The 18394-nt window shown below is 40.1% G+C and overlaps 2 protein-coding genes and 1 pseudogene across 2 annotated transcripts; 2 read left to right on the forward strand and 1 right to left on the reverse strand.

Moving 5' to 3' along the window:
• The first annotated feature begins 5390 nt into the window (after positions 1-5390).
• The window catches only part of LOC138039806 (cytochrome P450 4c21-like), a 25776-nt pseudogene continuing 12772 nt past the window's right edge, over positions 5391-18394 (forward strand).
• On the forward strand, positions 10773-12418 carry LOC138042091 (uncharacterized). Its single transcript, XM_068887838.1, has 3 exons — positions 10773-10918; positions 11506-11617; positions 11851-12418. The coding sequence occupies exons 1-3, from the start codon at positions 10910-10912 to the stop codon at positions 12096-12098; spliced, it is 369 nt and encodes a 122-aa protein (XP_068743939.1). The 5' UTR covers positions 10773-10909; the 3' UTR covers positions 12099-12418.
• On the reverse strand, positions 13978-14973 carry LOC138041702 (adenosine receptor A1-like). Its single transcript, XM_068887443.1, has one exon. It carries the CDS (start codon positions 14971-14973, stop codon positions 13978-13980), a length of 996 nt encoding a protein of 331 aa, XP_068743544.1.

Raw genomic sequence — 18394 nt, forward strand, 5'->3', positions numbered from 1 at the left:
TTTTGGAGATAAGGGTACCATGTAGAGTTCGCGTATTCTAGTTTAAACCTGAATGAGCTACAATACGGATTTGAATTTACGTATACATTGTGTAAAAGTATCAACAATAAAAGCAAGATGACACACGCTAAAACCAACCCGGTGTGGCCAACACATCACGCATGCGCACAACCATTTCACCCGGTCAATTAGCAGCCATGGACAGCTTTTCCGGCCTTTTGGGTCTCATCCGCATGGCGTAGTTAACATACCAGCCGGGTGTTTTTAGCTACGCCATGCTGATGAGGCCCAAAAGGCCCAAAAGGCTAATTGACCGAGTGAAATGGTTGTGCACATGCGTGATGTGTTGGCCACACGGATTGGTGTTAACGCGTGTCACCTTGCTTTTATTGTTGTAAAAGTATGTCGGAAATTTCACCTAGTTCACAAAGGATCTGTTTGGCACTCGAGGAAGTTTGTGCATTGTGAATTGACTATTTTAAATCCTGATATATTATACTACCCAGGAATGAACGATGAACTCTATTGAGAATAAATGGTGTAGAGGCAATATTTAAAAGTAGTAACAGTGGTCCGAGTATGGTACCCCATGTAACTCCTGAGGTTACATCACACACTTCAAATGTGATACCCTCCATGGTCGGTCACTTTTTGGGTTCTCTGGGTCAGGACCTCCCTCACCCAGGGTCACCCAGGGCAACAGACAACCATTATACCATAATGTTATAGCTTGTGAAGTAACCTTTCCTGTGGTACCCTGTTAAATGCATCAGATAAATCCAAGCAAATGCACCTCCTTGATGGCCATTATTTACTACGGTTGCTGGGTGATGCAATGCTGCTATGAGTTCGTGGGTTTCAAAGTTTCTTGGTTTGTGGAAGCCATACTGGAAATTTGTGAGGATATTTTGGTTATTTAGTTGTTCCCAAATGCGATGACAAAGACTTTCCAACTTACATGTCAAAGATATACGTCAACAATTACATGTAAGTGAACTGCTGTCCTTCTTAAAGTGGCTGGAACCAGTTTCACCACTTTTGAGAGACCTTCCTATTACTGCGTTGCCAGTATGGCAATCCCAGTCGGAAAATGGATGGAATTTCTGTGTACGTTGTTTTACTCTGAAAACGACGAACAATTAACATTGTTATACTTCCCAACTCAAATACTTTTTCTGATTGGAGGAGAACGTGTCACGTGTCATTGGTCAAAACTTCATGACGCCCTAGGGCGAACAAAACTTCATGACGCCCTAGGGCAACAACAACTTGAACTTTCGACTCACACGTGATCAGGTCGTGCACCTTTGAAACGGCGGCAAATCTGTACGCCAGCCGACGTCAAGCAAATAATTTTTATTTGTGTATTGTTCTATTTTGAGCTGGGAGGTATAACAAAACACTTAATGACTGGCCCCTCGGGAAACAATGAGTTTTGTTTCCCCTCGACCTCAATGTTTTCCTCGGCTTCGCCTCGGGGAACATTGAGGGTCTCGGGGAAACAAAACTCATTGTTTCCCTTGGGGCCAGTCATTAAGTGCTTATTCTCTCCCGTAGTTCATTCAGTTGACACATGGTGATCACGTGCACCTTTATGGTTGCCTAACACGTGATCAATTTCTTCCTTTTGACATAACATCATGACCTTTCCCTTGATTCATAAAAGTCAGAGACTGCAGAAATTTAGTGTTTTTACGATCGATTGACATTAATCTTTCGATGAGAATTCGATTCAGAGTTATATAAAAGCTATGTTATTATTTTCTTCATCTGTCTTTTGGCTCGTCTTTTTCTGTTCACTCCCGGCTTTTACGGTACTTTTTGGTGCAACCGTTAAGCCAAAAAATGTTTTGACCTGGCATCAGATTAGACTGAAAAGAAGAGGAATTATGAAGCGGATACAACATCTTCAGTCCTTGTTTTTGTGTAACACGTACCACAGGCCGCCCAGTGTACGCTTCATGGAGGATAGAGTGTTTCCTTTTTTATTTAAACATTCTCTTCATTCTCTTCCCTCACGTCTCCTTGGATAAGGACTAAAAACTACGGAGCCCTGTTTGTGCCACACACGAGAGGTAGTGTACCAGCCCTCGTAACCTGCTATTGTTTGGTATTGTAAGCACCCTCTATTGTCTGTAGTCTAAGTCATTGTTTCAACTGTTTAGTCCTTTGTTATGCTTCATGCTCCATACAATCTGACTGATATTGTTGGCAAGGCATTGCTCTGGGCGAGCTCCGTTTGCTGGGACACAAATAATACCACATTTGTTTGGGAAATTTTGACCAAGCCCTGATGGGCTAGGCCGTTCATTGAAAATCAGCATGGTAACCTAGGAAATGCCCAAATATAGAAGACATGATCCCGGCAAAGGTGAGGGGACACACGCCATCCACAAGAAAGTAAAAATAGGGAGGGCGGGGAGGTAAAATTGATTTGACTCTGTTGATTCAACCTCCGCCTAGCTTGCACAAATGGTGAATGATCTCCAGAAAATCCCAGATGACAGAAATGCCCAAACTGCAACATGGGAAATAACTAACTAAGCATGTCACACTCAGCATAAATCCATTTATTTCACCTGGGCAATAACTTTCTTTTTTCGGCTAGGGTAGCGAGCCAGTCACAAATACGTTACGAGAGCTGCTTGATCTTCACCCCACACAAGCGCGTATCTATGTTTCCGTGGATATTTTTTTCAGTGTTGGCGCAGACGTTTTGCATCCGGCGTGACTTTTTACATCTGGCGCGACTTTTTTATCTGGTGTTTCTTTTGTGCCGGCTATCCTCGAGCCGGCATAAAAGACACGCTTGATAAAAAAGTCACGCCATGTAAAAAAAGTCGCACCAGATGTAAAAAGTCATGCCAGATGCAAAAAGTCTGCGCCAACACTGAAAAAAGCATCATCAAACGAAAAATAGATATGTGATCGTGTGGCACCAACAGGGCTCAGTAAGAAAAAACATGATTTCCGTTTATCAACCTGTCAGTGTTTATAAACTCTGTTATTATGATGGTGACTTAATTCAAGTGTCAACTGTATTTAGCTTTGGGTCACTAATTGGGGACAAATATTGTATCCAGGGATCAAATTTTAACTAATATGAGAGTGTGGGTTAGTTTTTGAGGAGAGAGAAACGCCGGAGTAGTACCCGGAGAAAACCTCTCGGAGCCAGGACAGAGAGACAAGTGCTCTTATCAGTGCGCCAGCAAAAAGTAGGTAACGGAGTTCCCAGTGTTGTGGTCTGTTCTATTCTCTCCAGGCGGTGATACCTCATACATTAGGATTGCTTACGACTTAATCAAGTATTGGCACTAGTTGACCAACAAGAAACTATTTCAAAAATAGAAATAGAGTTTCGTTTCCGGAATGGCAAGGGTAGGGGAAAAGATAAAATACTTAAGTGTGCGTCACTCGATCTGTCAGAAATATTTCGCTTCGTCTATTAAAACTCTCGAGAAATAAAGATAGAAATACCACTGCATAACATTTCAAAATCCGTTTTCGGTGAATCTTCTATTACTTGTGTTACATGTGAACCTCTTTACGATAAGTGGTTCCTGGTTAACCCAATTTATTACTGCGACTTACTAGTGCGAAGATTGCCGTTTACATTACTCATTAAAGAGAGAGATAACTTTAGATTTTTCAGCTCTATTCAATTGTCATGTAACTTTATCATGGTGTTGCTAATTGGTGACAACATAGCATATAAATAACAAAAAAATAAGAAAATCTGAAAATATACACTTAGACGTATGTGAATTAAAAACTAATCTATGTATACCAAAAGGCTCAGTAATAATAGAAATATAAAGTTATATGTGTATATGTACAATGTTAAAATTGTAGGATTATGGTTTAAGAATGACATAGAAAACAGCCAGTTGGACATTTCTCAAGCAAAAAATGTTTCCAGGTCCATTAACCATTAACTGTTCAAGTCACATTGTGTCGGTACATTTCCTGGTAACTTGCGCCATAAGTAAGGCCCTTGATATCCAATAGAATGTAGCTTACTGTTACATCTCGGTGTAGCAAAATCTGACGTACGTAAAGTACAATTATTTTTCATTTTTTGGAATAATTCAGAGATGTTATGTTTTTGACGTTGAAAATTAACACCATCAGGTCTTGCAGTCTTCTATTGCGCAATGTAGGTAATCTTGCTTTCTTTAAAGGGGCTAGGTCACGCAATTTTAGGCAATTTCAGCATTGATCAAATGATCATAGAATTAACTGAAATAACAAAATAACGGCTCAAAACTATAGAGGAATTCAAACAAAACACAGGAAAGCTAAGGAGGGACAAGGATGGACAAAACTGGGCAGGATTGAAATGGATTGCAATTGGGTAAATTTGGAAAACGTCGGCCCACCTTTTTTAAAATTTATATCAGTTTATATCAAAATGTCATTTAAACAGCTGGAAAATCATTCTCAATTGTTACGTGGCCGTTATTTTGCAAATGAAAGACTCTTGCTCTGCCAATTTGACGTTTAGAGCTCATAACTAACAAAATTAAACAAAATTACCTAAAAGCGTGACCTAGCCCCTTCAACAAATTTTCGTATGTTGTTACAATGTCCTTGAAAACCGCTCTCAGTCCCTTTTCTTAGATCCTCTCCAGTTTCCACTGATCAGATAGCCAGACAAGTGAGCAATAGTTTAGCTTAGGGAGAATTACTGCTTTAAACAGTTGTAACTTCGTCTTTTCAGGAACTAGGCTCTTCATCCTTCATAAGGACTCCTATTAGCGTTAACGAACTTGTGCATTCAATTTCTTCATTGTCAATGACAATGCACCTCTTGTGTATTCTTTGCTTTTGACGCCAGAAACATTGAATGGAATTTGTCTTTGTTTGCAAGTGTTCACAAGTTTGTTAACGTTTTGTTTCTCACAGATGTCAATGACAATGCACCTCTTGTGTATTCTTTGCTTTTGACGCCAGAAACATTGAATGGAATTTGTCTTTGTTTGCAAGTGTTCACAAGTTTGTTAACGTTTTGTTTCTCACAGATGTTTAGATTTTCAATTACAAACTCGGTTTTGATTGCCCAATCTACCTCAATGTGAAATAGTTCACCCTGAAGTCAAAATAGATACGTTTCGTTTCTGAAGGTGCCAAGGGTGAATAACCCCCAATTTAACCTACTGACCCTCACCGGCCTGGTGGTACACTGTATTTCTCGTGTTTTGGAACCCAGTCCTTACCTGTGTGGTGGTATGATGCAAAACCTGTCACGCTTTGCAATAGTTTCTTCATCCCTCGTCACAGTGATGAAAGTTTGCAAAAATAGCCCACATATCTGGCTATATATTGCATTGCATCAAACTGTTCATTTGTGATCAGATCGTGAGAGCTGCTGCATATCGAAAAAAGAAAACATGATTCTGGAAATACTAGCCGACATTACTGGCTTGAAGTTTTTATTTCTGTTCGCATTTGTACTTCTTTTATCATGGCTCACGTACAAGGTTGTGGAAGAGAGATTGTCACCATTACGAAGGATTCCCTGTCCTCCAGGTGCCTTGCCGTTGATCGGCCATCTTGTCACACTCTTTCGCTCTGGAGGATTCCTTAAAATGATACGGATTTGGACAGAACAGTATCCATCCTTGTTTATTGTTCACCCTGGATTTGGGATTGGAATAGGTGGGTAGTCATTATCTGACTGACAGCTACATGCTGTTATATTTTTTTTCTGTTTTAGCCTTAATTATAAACGTTGTTTTGGGTAGTCTGCTAATCCACAGTCCTGACATCACTAAGAAAAGAAGATCAAAAGGTCATCAGTGACATTGTGACGCCGAACCTCCTGACTCCGAATTAATCCGAGTTTTCTTCTTCTCTAGGAAAAAGGTTAAAGTGGTACTATGATCAAAAAATCATTTCTTTTTTTTCTTCAGATTTTGAAAGCGTGTTTGCTTAACACCTAACTGGCAAAATTTTGAGCTTTGAGTTTTATCCAAAGGCTGTTTATTTCACGGTCCGCTATTACTCACGTTCAAAACTGGCCGATTGGACCTCAGAGGGTTGGATCTAGAGAAAATGACGTCATTTACTCACTAGCTTAAAATTTCAGCGTGTAAACGCAATTTATTACATACGCAAAACACCGGTTTAAAAGTCTGAAAGCCCGAAACTCCCGTGCTGCATATTAATAATAATTCGCCTGCGTATACACGCATTGCATTCTTAAACTAGTGAGTCTTTGACGTCATTTTCTCCTCGATCCAGCTCTTTCAAGATTTTAAAGTTAGTAATACCGGACCAATAAATAAGAAAATTCCAGTTAAAATAAACAGGTGTCTTTTTAAAATCAGAACTTAAAACTTGGGTCAGTTAGTGTTTAGTTAACATAGTTTTGAAATCCAAAGAAAAAAAAGAATTGTTTTTTGGTCGTAGTACCTTAAAGGTGCAATAACTATGACGTTGACAACTAAAGAGCACTGTACATTTACCTAAGATCTAACGGTCGAATTTGTTGCATCATCTGCGTATAATGCTGAGCTTTATTCATATATTTTTGAAGATAAATTCAAATATTTTCAAACAGTAGAACCAAGTGGTCTCAACTTTTCATTTCTCTGGGTAGACATTTCGTGGTTAACTGAATTACAAGCTCCCGCTTTCAGCTGTATGCACTCCTCTGAGTGTGTAAACTCTCATGCTTGTGTGTTGCTTGAATTGTAGATATTTACATGTATGTGACACAGTGGTTCTCTTACTCCTGAACAAACTAAGGCAGTTTTGAAAAAAATGTCGGTGAAAAATATGCACAACTTGCATTTATTATTTAATTTGTCATTTTTGTCAATGTATTTGCATACCTGAGCAGGATTGCAATTTGTTTAAAAGTCCAAGTTCAATTGCTCTATTTCACAAAACTGATCCCAACTGATTTGAACCCCATCAAAAGTTTCTTAGGCAGCCTTGTTCAGAAATCTTATATGCAGAGGTGTGTGTGTGTGTGTGTGTGTGTGTGTTGAATTGGATGGTCCCTGGCATGTTGACATGTTGACCATCCACGGTGTTTTCCTGAAATTTGGAGGGATTGCCGTGATGTTCAATCACCAGAGGCCTGGATTTCTTGTGGTAAAGATGAGTCTGTGATACATCTAACCTTCACTGATTGATTAAAACAAGATTGAGGGATATTGGCCGACTGGCCAAGGATGTTAAGGGAAGAAACAAAAATCGAGCTAGACACGATGAGAAGTACCATCGACATGGCTATCAGCGATCAGTAATAGTACGGGCCTGTTAGCTGCGGTGGTCGTGTTTTCAGTATATATAAGGAACAATTGAGGATTGAAACCAAGAAAAAGATCCATTATTGCGTTTTGTAGTTTCATCCGCGTTTCAGAGCAATTTGGCAAAGTCACTTCCCTTCGAACCATTTGGTGAATTTTTCCTCAAAATGCTGAGATAGGAGTATTCAAAGTTTTGAAGGTCAAGATCATACATGACAGACTTGCCAAGCAAAGTGAATCCAGCAGAGGGATAGGACAGGGTGGTTCCACTGTTTGGAAATCATCCAAGATGTGGCAGACAAAGGTAATGGAACAATTTTTGAATAAGATCCACTCAATGGAATCAGACAATTGGTTTAAAATGTATAGGGCAGAGTAAAGCCCATATGGGAGAACCTTGATGAAATAATGCTGCCCGTTCCAGAACATACCAAACGTTCACAGTCATCTGGATGGATCCGATGAGACGAAAAGCAGACTTTATGTCTGTTTTTCCTATGTTGCAGCCCTGACCAAAGTTTTGAATTTCTGCGATGGCGTTGTCAATAGTAATGTATTGGAGGGAGAAATCATCGTTTTCAATGAAATTATTGATGCCAAAGGTCACAAACGTAGGTTAGGGTAAATGAGACATCGTTCGGAATTCGTCGGATTGTATTTTGGGACCAAGACCGATAGGTTTGAACTCGAAAATGTTCAAAAAGGGGTGTGAAAAAAGGGGACATGCTATGCCCATCCGAAACCTTGTCATTTAAATTTGCTTTGACCACCTCAGAATTTAAATAAGCAGTAGGTAAGTTATTTGAAAAGCGTGACGATCGAGCACCAGAATAACCAATCCTAGCCCCCTCCCTGACAGCTCTGAAAACAGTTTGTTGGCAAATTCCCTTTCAGGATGATTAGATAAGGTCTGATATAAGCATTCTACTTTGACAGGAGTAACTACACCACCAAAGCTACTTTTCTCGGTGGCGGATGCTTTGTTGCCGGGCAGGGGGTGACTTTCCCACCCTTGGCGGAGGTTCTTTTTCTGTTCCATAGTTAGTGGTACACTTGATCCAGGGATGATCCTTCCCACAACCAGACCTGTCACATTCGTGGGCATAGATGCAAGAGGTTCTGGCACAGGAAACTCCCCTGTTTAAGTTGTGACAAGTATAGTGTTCGGTCCCCTAGAGGTACTTGACGATGAGGGTCCTGACTGGAAAACTTCCTTTAGAACTGAAGGTGCAACCGTAAAGGTTTTGAGCCAAAATTGACTGACAATAGTTGACAAAAAATGACTTGTTAGTGGCAGCCTTCTGCCGGAACTTTATGTCATACACACACCAGCTTAACCCCTTATGATATCTAGCAGCATCACAAATAAGAGACATATATTCTAGTAAGTCAGAGGCACGGTGTGGGAACTTGCTAATTGGAACACCCATGGAGGCCCTAAAGGCCATCGTCCACTCCCAGATGTCAGTTATTGATGTACCTTTGGCCTTATTCACTTTAATGACTGAATTTTCAACTGTTTCTTTAATCGCCTCACTGAAACGGATTTAAAACGTTAAAGTTCTTGGGAAGCAATTTAGATAATTCTATGAACTCAGCGGCGAGGATCTCCTTGACCAGTTTGGCTGGCACCTCATGCACGGAATCCATTGCTGTGTCTGTTGCAGATCTAGATTTGGACTTGTTATTTGTGATTCGGGTAGGCCATTGCTTGAGGATGCTGCTGAAGTTGCCGAAGAAGTTGGCGTAATGCACCTATCAGTGTCAAGCCCGAGGGGGCAATTTTGACATTTTCTAAAATAAAATTATCAAAATCTCCACCCCCGGGCGAAAAATGATTGTCGACATACTAGGGCAAGGGAAGAGCATACAGTGCAATCATGCTAATAACTGGGCAGGTCAGTTCTGCACATGTAATTCCTTCGAAAACCGACAGAAAAAAGAGTATATTAACAAGAGATTGAAAGCTCAATATGAAATCTATAGTTGAGGCCATTAAAATCGAAAAATTTTGGCTTAGAATAGAAAGCAAACATACACATTTTCACTCACCTATCGTTCAACCATTTCTCACCAACGAAACCGTGAACGCGGGAAATTCATCCAAACGCCTTCTGGGTATTTTCCAAGATGGCGGCTCGTTTCCAGACTCTCCCTATTATCCAAAATGGCAACCATGCCAAATTACCCACCATGTGGACGTGATGTCCGATCAAAATCCCTATTCCCGTGGGTTTCTCGACCACCCCCTCCCCCCTCTGGCTTGACATTGATAGGTGCATAACATCCACAGAGCATTCTCCTGCGGGGGTTGCTGAATCGGGAGCTGGTGCATGGTGGAGGCGAGCCACTGAAAGCGCGAACTGCGGCTTGTACTGCCACTGATGCCGCTTTTTCTATCGCCTCGTATAATGACCCTTGTACAATAGATTGTACTTGGGTCAGTTGTGTGGCTGACAAAAGCCCACTTTGTGTAGCCTGCGTCGCAGACAGCCAGTCTAAATCGCCGGTATAGACTATACCGGGGATTTTGTGACACGTCCTGCTGCAACGCAGGCTAACATTGTGGCGACTCCCGATCTAGTTGCTCCTGGACTTGACGCTGGAGTTGTTAGAACTGCATTTCAAGAGCATTTTGGTTTGCCATTTGCTCGCCGCCATAAAATGACTTATGTCAATGCTTTGTTGTCTTTGTTAGCGTCATCTTGCTTCTCAGCTGGGCTGGGTCGTTCAAAGCCCGATTAAGCAAACTCAGGGTAAGCAAGAATTTTGAGAATTTTGAGTATTTCGAGAAACGGGCCCCTGGTACCCGTTTCTCGAAAGACGCGGTAAGTTAACGGGCCCGGTATCTTATTTTGAAATCGAAGTCTCGAGAAAAGTAGGGTGTGTTCTGACCTCTAATGAAGTCCACTTTGTTTCTTTAGCTGAAAACTTCACTGTATAGTTTATAAAAGTTTCGAAACTCCCATCTGCAATGAAAAACAAAACAGCTTAACGGGCCCGGTAATTACCGGGAGCTTCGAGAAACGGGCCCCCGGATCCGAAGCTTTGGTTTTACTCTTCCTGCTCTCTTAAGAAAGACCGAAATTCCCCGTTCCAGTTTTGACAAACCGGTTCTTTGCTCTTAATTAGAGAAATCAGAAAAAAAATAAAAAAACATTTCTATTGGCTGGTTTGCTTTAATCGGAAAATGTCGTTCCATTTTCCTCTTGTATTCCCACTGATCTGTGACCGGTCGGTTTGACATAATGGAAAGCGCCCAAGAGTTGTTGATTAACTGAAATTTATTTCATATGTTCAATAGATTGAGATTTCAAAAGGGTACAAAAGATTGTTTTTATGTGTCTAGTCCCGTACTGCTCGCAATGTTTTCCATATTCTCGGAAAGAGTTTAAGTGATGCAACGTTTCGGAGCGCTGCCACTATTTTCACGGTTGCGCCACTTTAAAGGCGGCCATATCCTGGGGCAAGTTTTCAGTGATTGGATGAGCAGCTTACACGTGATTTTAATTTGTTCCCACATGATTTGTTACTTCCGCTAATTCATGTTACTTCTTCGTCCATTGCAGTCGGTTGAAGCGAGGTTGAAGCCTTAAGATCAAGCACAAATCAGGAAAGTTATAGAAGAGTTTTATTTTCTACTGACCAACATGGGCAAGGTAAAGCTTTCAGAAACAATATGATGAAATTTGTAAAATGACACGTAAACTAGTTTCGATTTCAACACTGCATGACCCCCACACACAGGCAGGCTTTCGTTGCGATTGTTGGCAGCGTGGGCCAGAGTTTAAGTGACAAGTGTGCGATATTTCCCGTATTTAACACGACCGATTTTACTCGCCAAGTTTGAAACCTGTAGGCAGGAGAAATGAATCACGATTTATGTATTACTTTAAGCAATTTTATGAAAGCCATTCCACTAAATGAAGACTTTGATTCTCTGGATCCAAATGCAGATTAATGCGGAAGTAATGCGGAATAATGGTCAATTTACGCGGTTCAGAATCCACTTTTTCAAGACCTGATAAGAAATAGAGGGCATATCCCGATACAGTGGAACGTATACTCAGCACACACAATACACCTGGTCCCTAGAAAAACTGTTTAATTTATCCATACTAAAGAAAAGCTAGCCGGACGGACTGTTGTCGATAGGGATAAATGATAATGATAATATGATAATATTTTATTTGAACTCTCGCAGTAAAAGCTTACAGTTTGAAATTTCCACTTTTTTGCCGGTTAGATAACGCTTTATCATTACACCGATGCAACTGGCGCTGATGGTATCGCAAAGAGTAAAGAGATAAAAGGATCTACCCTCAAAACACCCCCACAGAATCGAAGACATGGCTGTGGTAAATCAACTAGTTTGTTGCCTTTTATAATATGAGTGTAATCTCTGATTTTAAATGCTAAGAACTAATGCTAATATTTATGCCATTTATTGCTACATATATTCTGAATTTCCAACCAGAGTAAACTGTGCTTAATATCCGGTTAAATGGTTTCTGGTTTTGCTACACGCGTACGTGACCATTCGTCTTGTCTGTTTCACAGCTTGACAAGTTTGTTTTTTTTTTCTTTTTAGGAGTCTATTTTACTTCCATTGACCCAAACAGTGACCCAAAGAAAATACTCCTCAACAATTACGATGACAGAGGCAATGTTGTAAACAGCAAAAGACTCTGGGACAAAATCGATTGGGTAATTGAGGTCAATATGGACGAGACTGAAGTAACGAAAGTTTCCATAGATAATCGCGACGTATACTTTTACGAGGGTGATGTTGACCTTAAAAATTATCAGTACAAAATCTACAAAAACCCACGCACTTAAAATAACAATAAAGCCACCCCCTTTTTTTCCTTTGAAGAACTCGTGCGAAACTTGGCCAATGGTGTAAACTAGTTAAGAGAACGGCAATTTTTCTTTCACATAGCAATTTCATGGCAACCACTCACCTGACTTGTGGTGCTATCACTTTTGTTGTTATTCATTTAGGGTGTTTTAGTCCACATTAAAAATGTCTTAACTGAAGATTTTATGCAATGTTGTACTTTATCGCTTTTAATTGTTTCCTTTATGAAGCACCTTCTTGAAAAACGAAATACCATAAAACATCAGCCACATTAAATGTAAGGAGCTTTAGAACTGAATCAATGTGTTCTACAAATACTGCAGTGAGCATGCGAAGCCTTCCCATCGGTGAAAGCTCGTTTTCTTGAGCCCTCTCAACAGCCCCCTCCTAGCAATACAAAGAAGAGCCGGTCCTTTCCCGGGGAGGGGCGGGTTGTTCAACCTTAAGTCAGTACGTTGATCGCACAAGTGTCTCTCAGTATGAGTTGGATCAATAAAGTGAAGGGGGCTATAAGTCAGACAAGCGATGGGTGAGTGTGGCGTTTTTACACAACTAGGTTGTTCACAGTAATTTCTATAAGGACTATAGGTGTTAACAAGCGAAAGAAGACTTGTAGCTTGCATAATACATCTGCTATTAAGCCGGTTGAGCGAGAAGTAAAGTTCACAGTCGAGAATTGTTCCAAGCCACCATGTTGTGACATCACGGTATTGTTTCGCTTGTCTACTAGCAAGAGGCTGGCTATAAAAGCCTTCATGGCCTGTTTACATGGAGGGAGGGTGCCCCTGCTAACCGGGCTACCTGCCTAGAAGGGTTGAAACATAGCCCGCCTTTACATGCAACTCAACTAACCGGGACAGTGGGTGAGCAGCATGGGCTATCTTTTTAGCGGCCGCTAAGCACAACGAACAAAACAGCCGATCAAGGAAACTTTTTTTTCACCTTATTTCAGCTTCCTGCACGGGCACGGGCCTGTTCTCTGCCTGAGACTCGTCAATTACATTGATTTCTTCAGATTGAATGTCATTCTGTTCGGCAGATCACACTGGCAAATGGTAACTACGAAAAATTCACGTCGCGCCACCATGTCTTCGTGGTTTATCTCATCTCGGCAAGCCGTGATAGCCCGGCACGAACCGTTTACATAGTAAAAAGCTATCACGCCTAGCTGGGTGCTCCGGGTAGGCGGGCTATCCTATCTAGCATGTTACCACTTCAATGCGTTTTCTAAAGAAACGTATAAAAAGTTCGCCCTCCCAGGGTAGCTCGGTTAGCCGGGTAGTTCGGTTAGCCGCGGCACCCTCCCTCCATATAAGCAGGCCCTTAGGTGGTCACTTTTATTGATATGGAATACATTTTCAGGAGGTCGAGGAAAATCCCCGAACTTATTCAATGTTTCAAGAAAATAGCGGGGAAAACGCAAAGCTAGCTTAGCCAAAAACAGTTGTATATATGTCTAAATATCTCTAAATTGTCTAGATATCTTGGAAACTTCTAAATATTCTGACAAGAAAACATTTGGAAATTTGTGGAAAGCCCTAATTCAAGAGTACGTAAGTCATAAGTGCATTTAACTATGATGGGCTTTAGATCGGAACCTTGAAGCATCGGCAACGTAAAGAACATCTGAAGTACTCAAGATTATTCAAGGATGAAGGCAACGTAGTCAAGTCAAATTCTAGAAAACAGGCCGGATTTGAATTCCATGATACCTGGCGTGCGCCGATCGATCAGTATTCAGGCAAATTCTGGCAGGAATATATGGCTTTTTCCGCAGTGTTTCAACAAAATGATTGTTCTGCAAACTAGCAATTGAATTGAAGAAAGTCCTTCCATGGACTCTGCGTGGGAACATTGTTAAAGTCTAGTCTCTTGGAGCTGGTTATATGGTTCAACGATGGGATCCATCTGCCTTACAGTTTGAAGCTGACAGAAAATAATTCTTTTAAGAGCCTGTCTGCGTCGAGAAAGCCTCCAACCAAACGCAAATGGATCCAAGGCACATTTCATGAATATTAAATTGAGGAAAACTATTTCAACAATAACGATGGACTTGTCATTCTGACATGACTCGCAGTACAATTCCAAGTGATAGGAAATTGTTGAAAGAATTGCCGGGACGGTGGAGAAGACGACAAAGATGAACAACAGGTTGCGAAATTTGTTCTGGAGGGCAAAGATTTTGTCGACTTCTGCCGTGCCAGGGCGGACATTTGTGTTCCCAGCTCCGCGAAGATCGAGCGATTTTTTGGTCATGGTTTGAAAAGCGACGCATAGTAAGACATATGACACTACAAGGAGAGCGGAGTTTAGTGTTGAATTAAAATGTAGATCCACTTTCAAAACAGTCTCTACATCAATGTTACCATGGGGAAGGATTGAGAATGTGAACGCAATTATTGAAACCATGGCCACGAAGATCTTGGCCCGTTTCATAGTTATCCACCTTCTGTACTTTGTTGGTCGTGACACAGCGATGAAACAATCGACAGCTAAAGCGAAAACCATTCCGAAGGAAATATTAAGAGTAAGCAATGACAATGAAGATCCCACTTTAGCAAGATTTAGCAAATGGTTTCGTCCAAAAAACCGGTTGTATTCCACAGCTGCGAAAATGGGTTCTACAATTGCTCCAGTGAAAACGTTCGCTGTTGACATTGTGAGCAGGAATAAAGATGATGGCGTACGGAAGTTTCTCAGGGGATCCACACGGCCTGTTAAAACTAAGAGACCGTTGCCGAACACTGTCAACGGAGACAAAATCATCTTGTACACAGCGACTATTAGCAGCTCCGTGTCGGCGGGAGATCCAGAAGTGTCACGGAATTCACCAGTGAAGTTGGAAGTATTCATCAACGAAAACATCAGATGCGCCTCTTGGATGATTATCACCAGTTACGAAATACCACAAACGCATTTAAGAATTATTTTATCACAATCTCAAAGCATATAAAGCTGACGTGATCGCAAGGCTATAAACTAAAGACCCGTCAGTTTGATTCGAGGAAACGTCAGTGGGGAATTCAAAATGCTTTATTAAAACCCGGACATGTCAAAATAACAAAAATTGACGAAATTGCTCTATGAGCTACAACGGATGCTGGGTTCAAAAATAATAACATTAAAGAGGGAATAGCTTGACTGCAACATAATTTAAAATGTGTTTTACCACTGAATGAATATATATGATCGTTTCGTGATGAACTTGGATATACGGCAAAATGTAGAGTTGGAGTCGGGTTGTTTTAACTTCATTGTGGACAGAGTTCTGTGAATTGATGTGCAAACGAACTTTCCGTCAACAGTTTTCATAGAAAATCGAAACAGCTGCCTAGCGAGGAATAAAATTAGAGAAAAACGATCGTTTTCTAACTGTTTTCCTCTTGGGCGTTTCTTCTGTGTTTTTATGTAGAGTTTAGCAATATTTTGTGCCTTTTAACTCCCCCCTCCTTTTTAATTTAATACGCTGAGAAAAGAGGTTAATTAAAAATTGCGAAATGACGAGAAAAATAAATCTTTGAAGAGGTAGCAGGCGGACTTGAGGAAATGCTGGCACACGCTGGATTTTTTTTTTAAAGTATAGCTGTCCTATTCCAATGGCTGAGGTCTCCAACTGTCCGCATGCTTAACTGAAAGTTCAACATTGAAAATATCTAAAGTTCTTCTCATTTTAAAGTCGGTTGCAAATGAATTTGTGTCCAAAATTAGTTTGAGCGTCAAGCATACAATTAACTTCTGATATTTAAAGTTTCTTTACTTTTCCTTTGAGAGACATCACCTTCCCAATTAGTTTCTATGAAGCCAAAAAACTTGACACATGCTTTACTTTGTTTTACTTTACCATCAATGTCAACAAGACCAGATTTGTATCCGATAAAAATCCATTCATGTTATTGCTATTGCGTCATACACAATTTCTATTAACTTACCCAATATTTTTCTCTATTCATTTTCTTTTATCTTAGTGAGAACTCAATTTGTACTGATGATGTTTTGCAGTAAGCCCTTGCACGCGAATGATCTATCCTTAATGTCTACATTGGGCCACTGGAAAATTTAGGTTCAATGAGAAATGAACATTCCAAAGTTCAATTGTCTTGATTTCAGCTTCTTGTTTTTATGATGCAGAGGGTGTAGTATTGGAGCAGAGAACCTTAAGCTTATAGATACATGTAGGAGTGTCAGTACAAGATTTCTGTTCTGAGCCTGTCAGGTACACAGGATAAAACTGGCTACTCGCAGAAAACGAGAGCGCACAAAACGTCCTGAGAGCTGTCTTAAAACTTGTGTTTAGGCCTAATTAGGCCTAAGGTTAGCTTTTATGCATGTTTAGGATACTCTCTGTATTCTTATTAGGCCTAAGCAAAAGTTTTTAAAAGACAGCTCTCGGGACATTAAGTGCGAGGCTAATACACCACGAAGCAATCATAAAACTAGACCAGTCTCCTCTTTTTTTGTCATACAGGGCCCAGGTTTTGGTCCAAAGATTATGTAGTTACAGTAACTATAATCTTTTTTTTTTCCAGGTGTCTATATGGTGTATGTGTCCGACCCAGAGCTGGTAAGATTTGTAACAGTGAAAAATCCTCACAAGTTTGAACGCAGCAATTTGTGAGTTTGGTCGTTCCAAGTATTAGCAAAGGATTGTTTGCAGTGGTTGGGAAGGCACATGCACGACAAAAAAGGATTATTGGCCCAGCATTCAGCTCTGCTAATTTGAAAGGATTTTTGAGCATATTCCAGGAAAATTCAAAAAACCTTGTCAAGGTGAGAAATAAAGTAACAAGTGGAAATGTAATGATTATTACCCAAAATGTAGCCTTGTTTCTTTTTCTATGCTAAATAAGTGACACCATCTGTGCTGGAAATATTAAAACTGAGCCAATTACTTGTACTAAAGTTCTTCATTTTTTCTGGGAACCAAGTGTAAATGTGTGAAAAACTAAGGGAAGTGTTTCTCGCATACGTTAATTGGTTGTCTCCAAAAGGATACCCAAGCATTCTTAATTTTGCAAACATGTAGAAAAGTTGACAACATCATGTTTAACAATGTGTTACGTCAAAAATTTATGTGATTCACATACTGTACCAAGTAGACCCTGGTGAAAATCTTCAAAGGATCTTTAAGGATCTTCAAAGATCGTCATAAAGATCTTCAAGGATCCTAATAAAGATCTTAGAAAAGATCCTCAAAATTCCTTGCAAAGATCCTCAAGGATCTCGGCCACGATCCTTAAAGATCCTCAAGGATCTTGCCAAGATCCTTGAGGATCCTCAAGAATCTTGCCAAAGATCCTTGAGGATCTTTAAGGATCTTCAAGGATTTTAAAAGATCTTTTGAGGATCTTGTTAAGATCTTTGTGGATCTTTCCTGAATGTTACCAAGGAATTTAAAAAAAATCCTCAAGGATCTTTATTATTTTAAAAGATCCTTTGAGGATCTTGTTAAGATCTTTGTAGATCTTTATGAATCTTACCAAAGATCTGTAAGGATCTTCAATAATCTTACCAAAGATCTTCAAAGATCCTAATCTATCCTTGAGGATCTTGTCAAGATCTTTGTGATTATTTTGGGTATATTCAGTATTCTTGCCAATGATCTTCAAGGATGTTTGTGGCTCCATTAAAGAACCAAGATTACTGCAAATGATGGCTTTGATTCACCTCACGGTTAAGATAAGTGCCAGGATGTCATATGGAAAATCTGAAACATGCTAATTTAAAGTGAATTTGGAAATGGCCAATTCCTATTAACTACCGTGAACAACAACAACAACAACAACAATATGGCACAAACATCATTTAAACTTTCTTTATTTGCATAGATGTGTTTATCATAAAAAAAATGGAGACTAAGGATACAATAATGTAGGGCTGGAAACAAAAACCTAGTAAGTGACAATTTTTGGTCAATTTTTAGTTTTGCACAAAACTAGCCTAAATAGACCTTTTTCTCTTGTACATTTTGTTTTCCCAATACAAATCATGTGGTAATACTCAGGAGGATTAGTCCTTGTTTTGCTCATTAAAAAGAGTACATGCAAGCATGAATATGTCTGCCTCATCATCAATCCAATTTTGATCGGGGTTTATCCCCGTGAACGGGGCTGGCTGGATTTACATACAAAAGAAAAAAGAAAGGACCAATTAACCTCCTGAGTATTATGACATAATCTGTATTGGGAAAACAAAATGTACAAGCAAAAACGGTCTATTTTGCAAGTTGACTGGAAATGAACTTACATTGCCCTGGTATTGTTTTTAACCGATTTGA

The sequence above is a fragment of the Montipora capricornis genome, chromosome 3 (assembly GCF_036669925.1).
Source record: "Montipora capricornis isolate CH-2021 chromosome 3, ASM3666992v2, whole genome shotgun sequence".
Taxonomy (NCBI): domain Eukaryota; kingdom Metazoa; phylum Cnidaria; class Anthozoa; order Scleractinia; family Acroporidae; genus Montipora; species Montipora capricornis.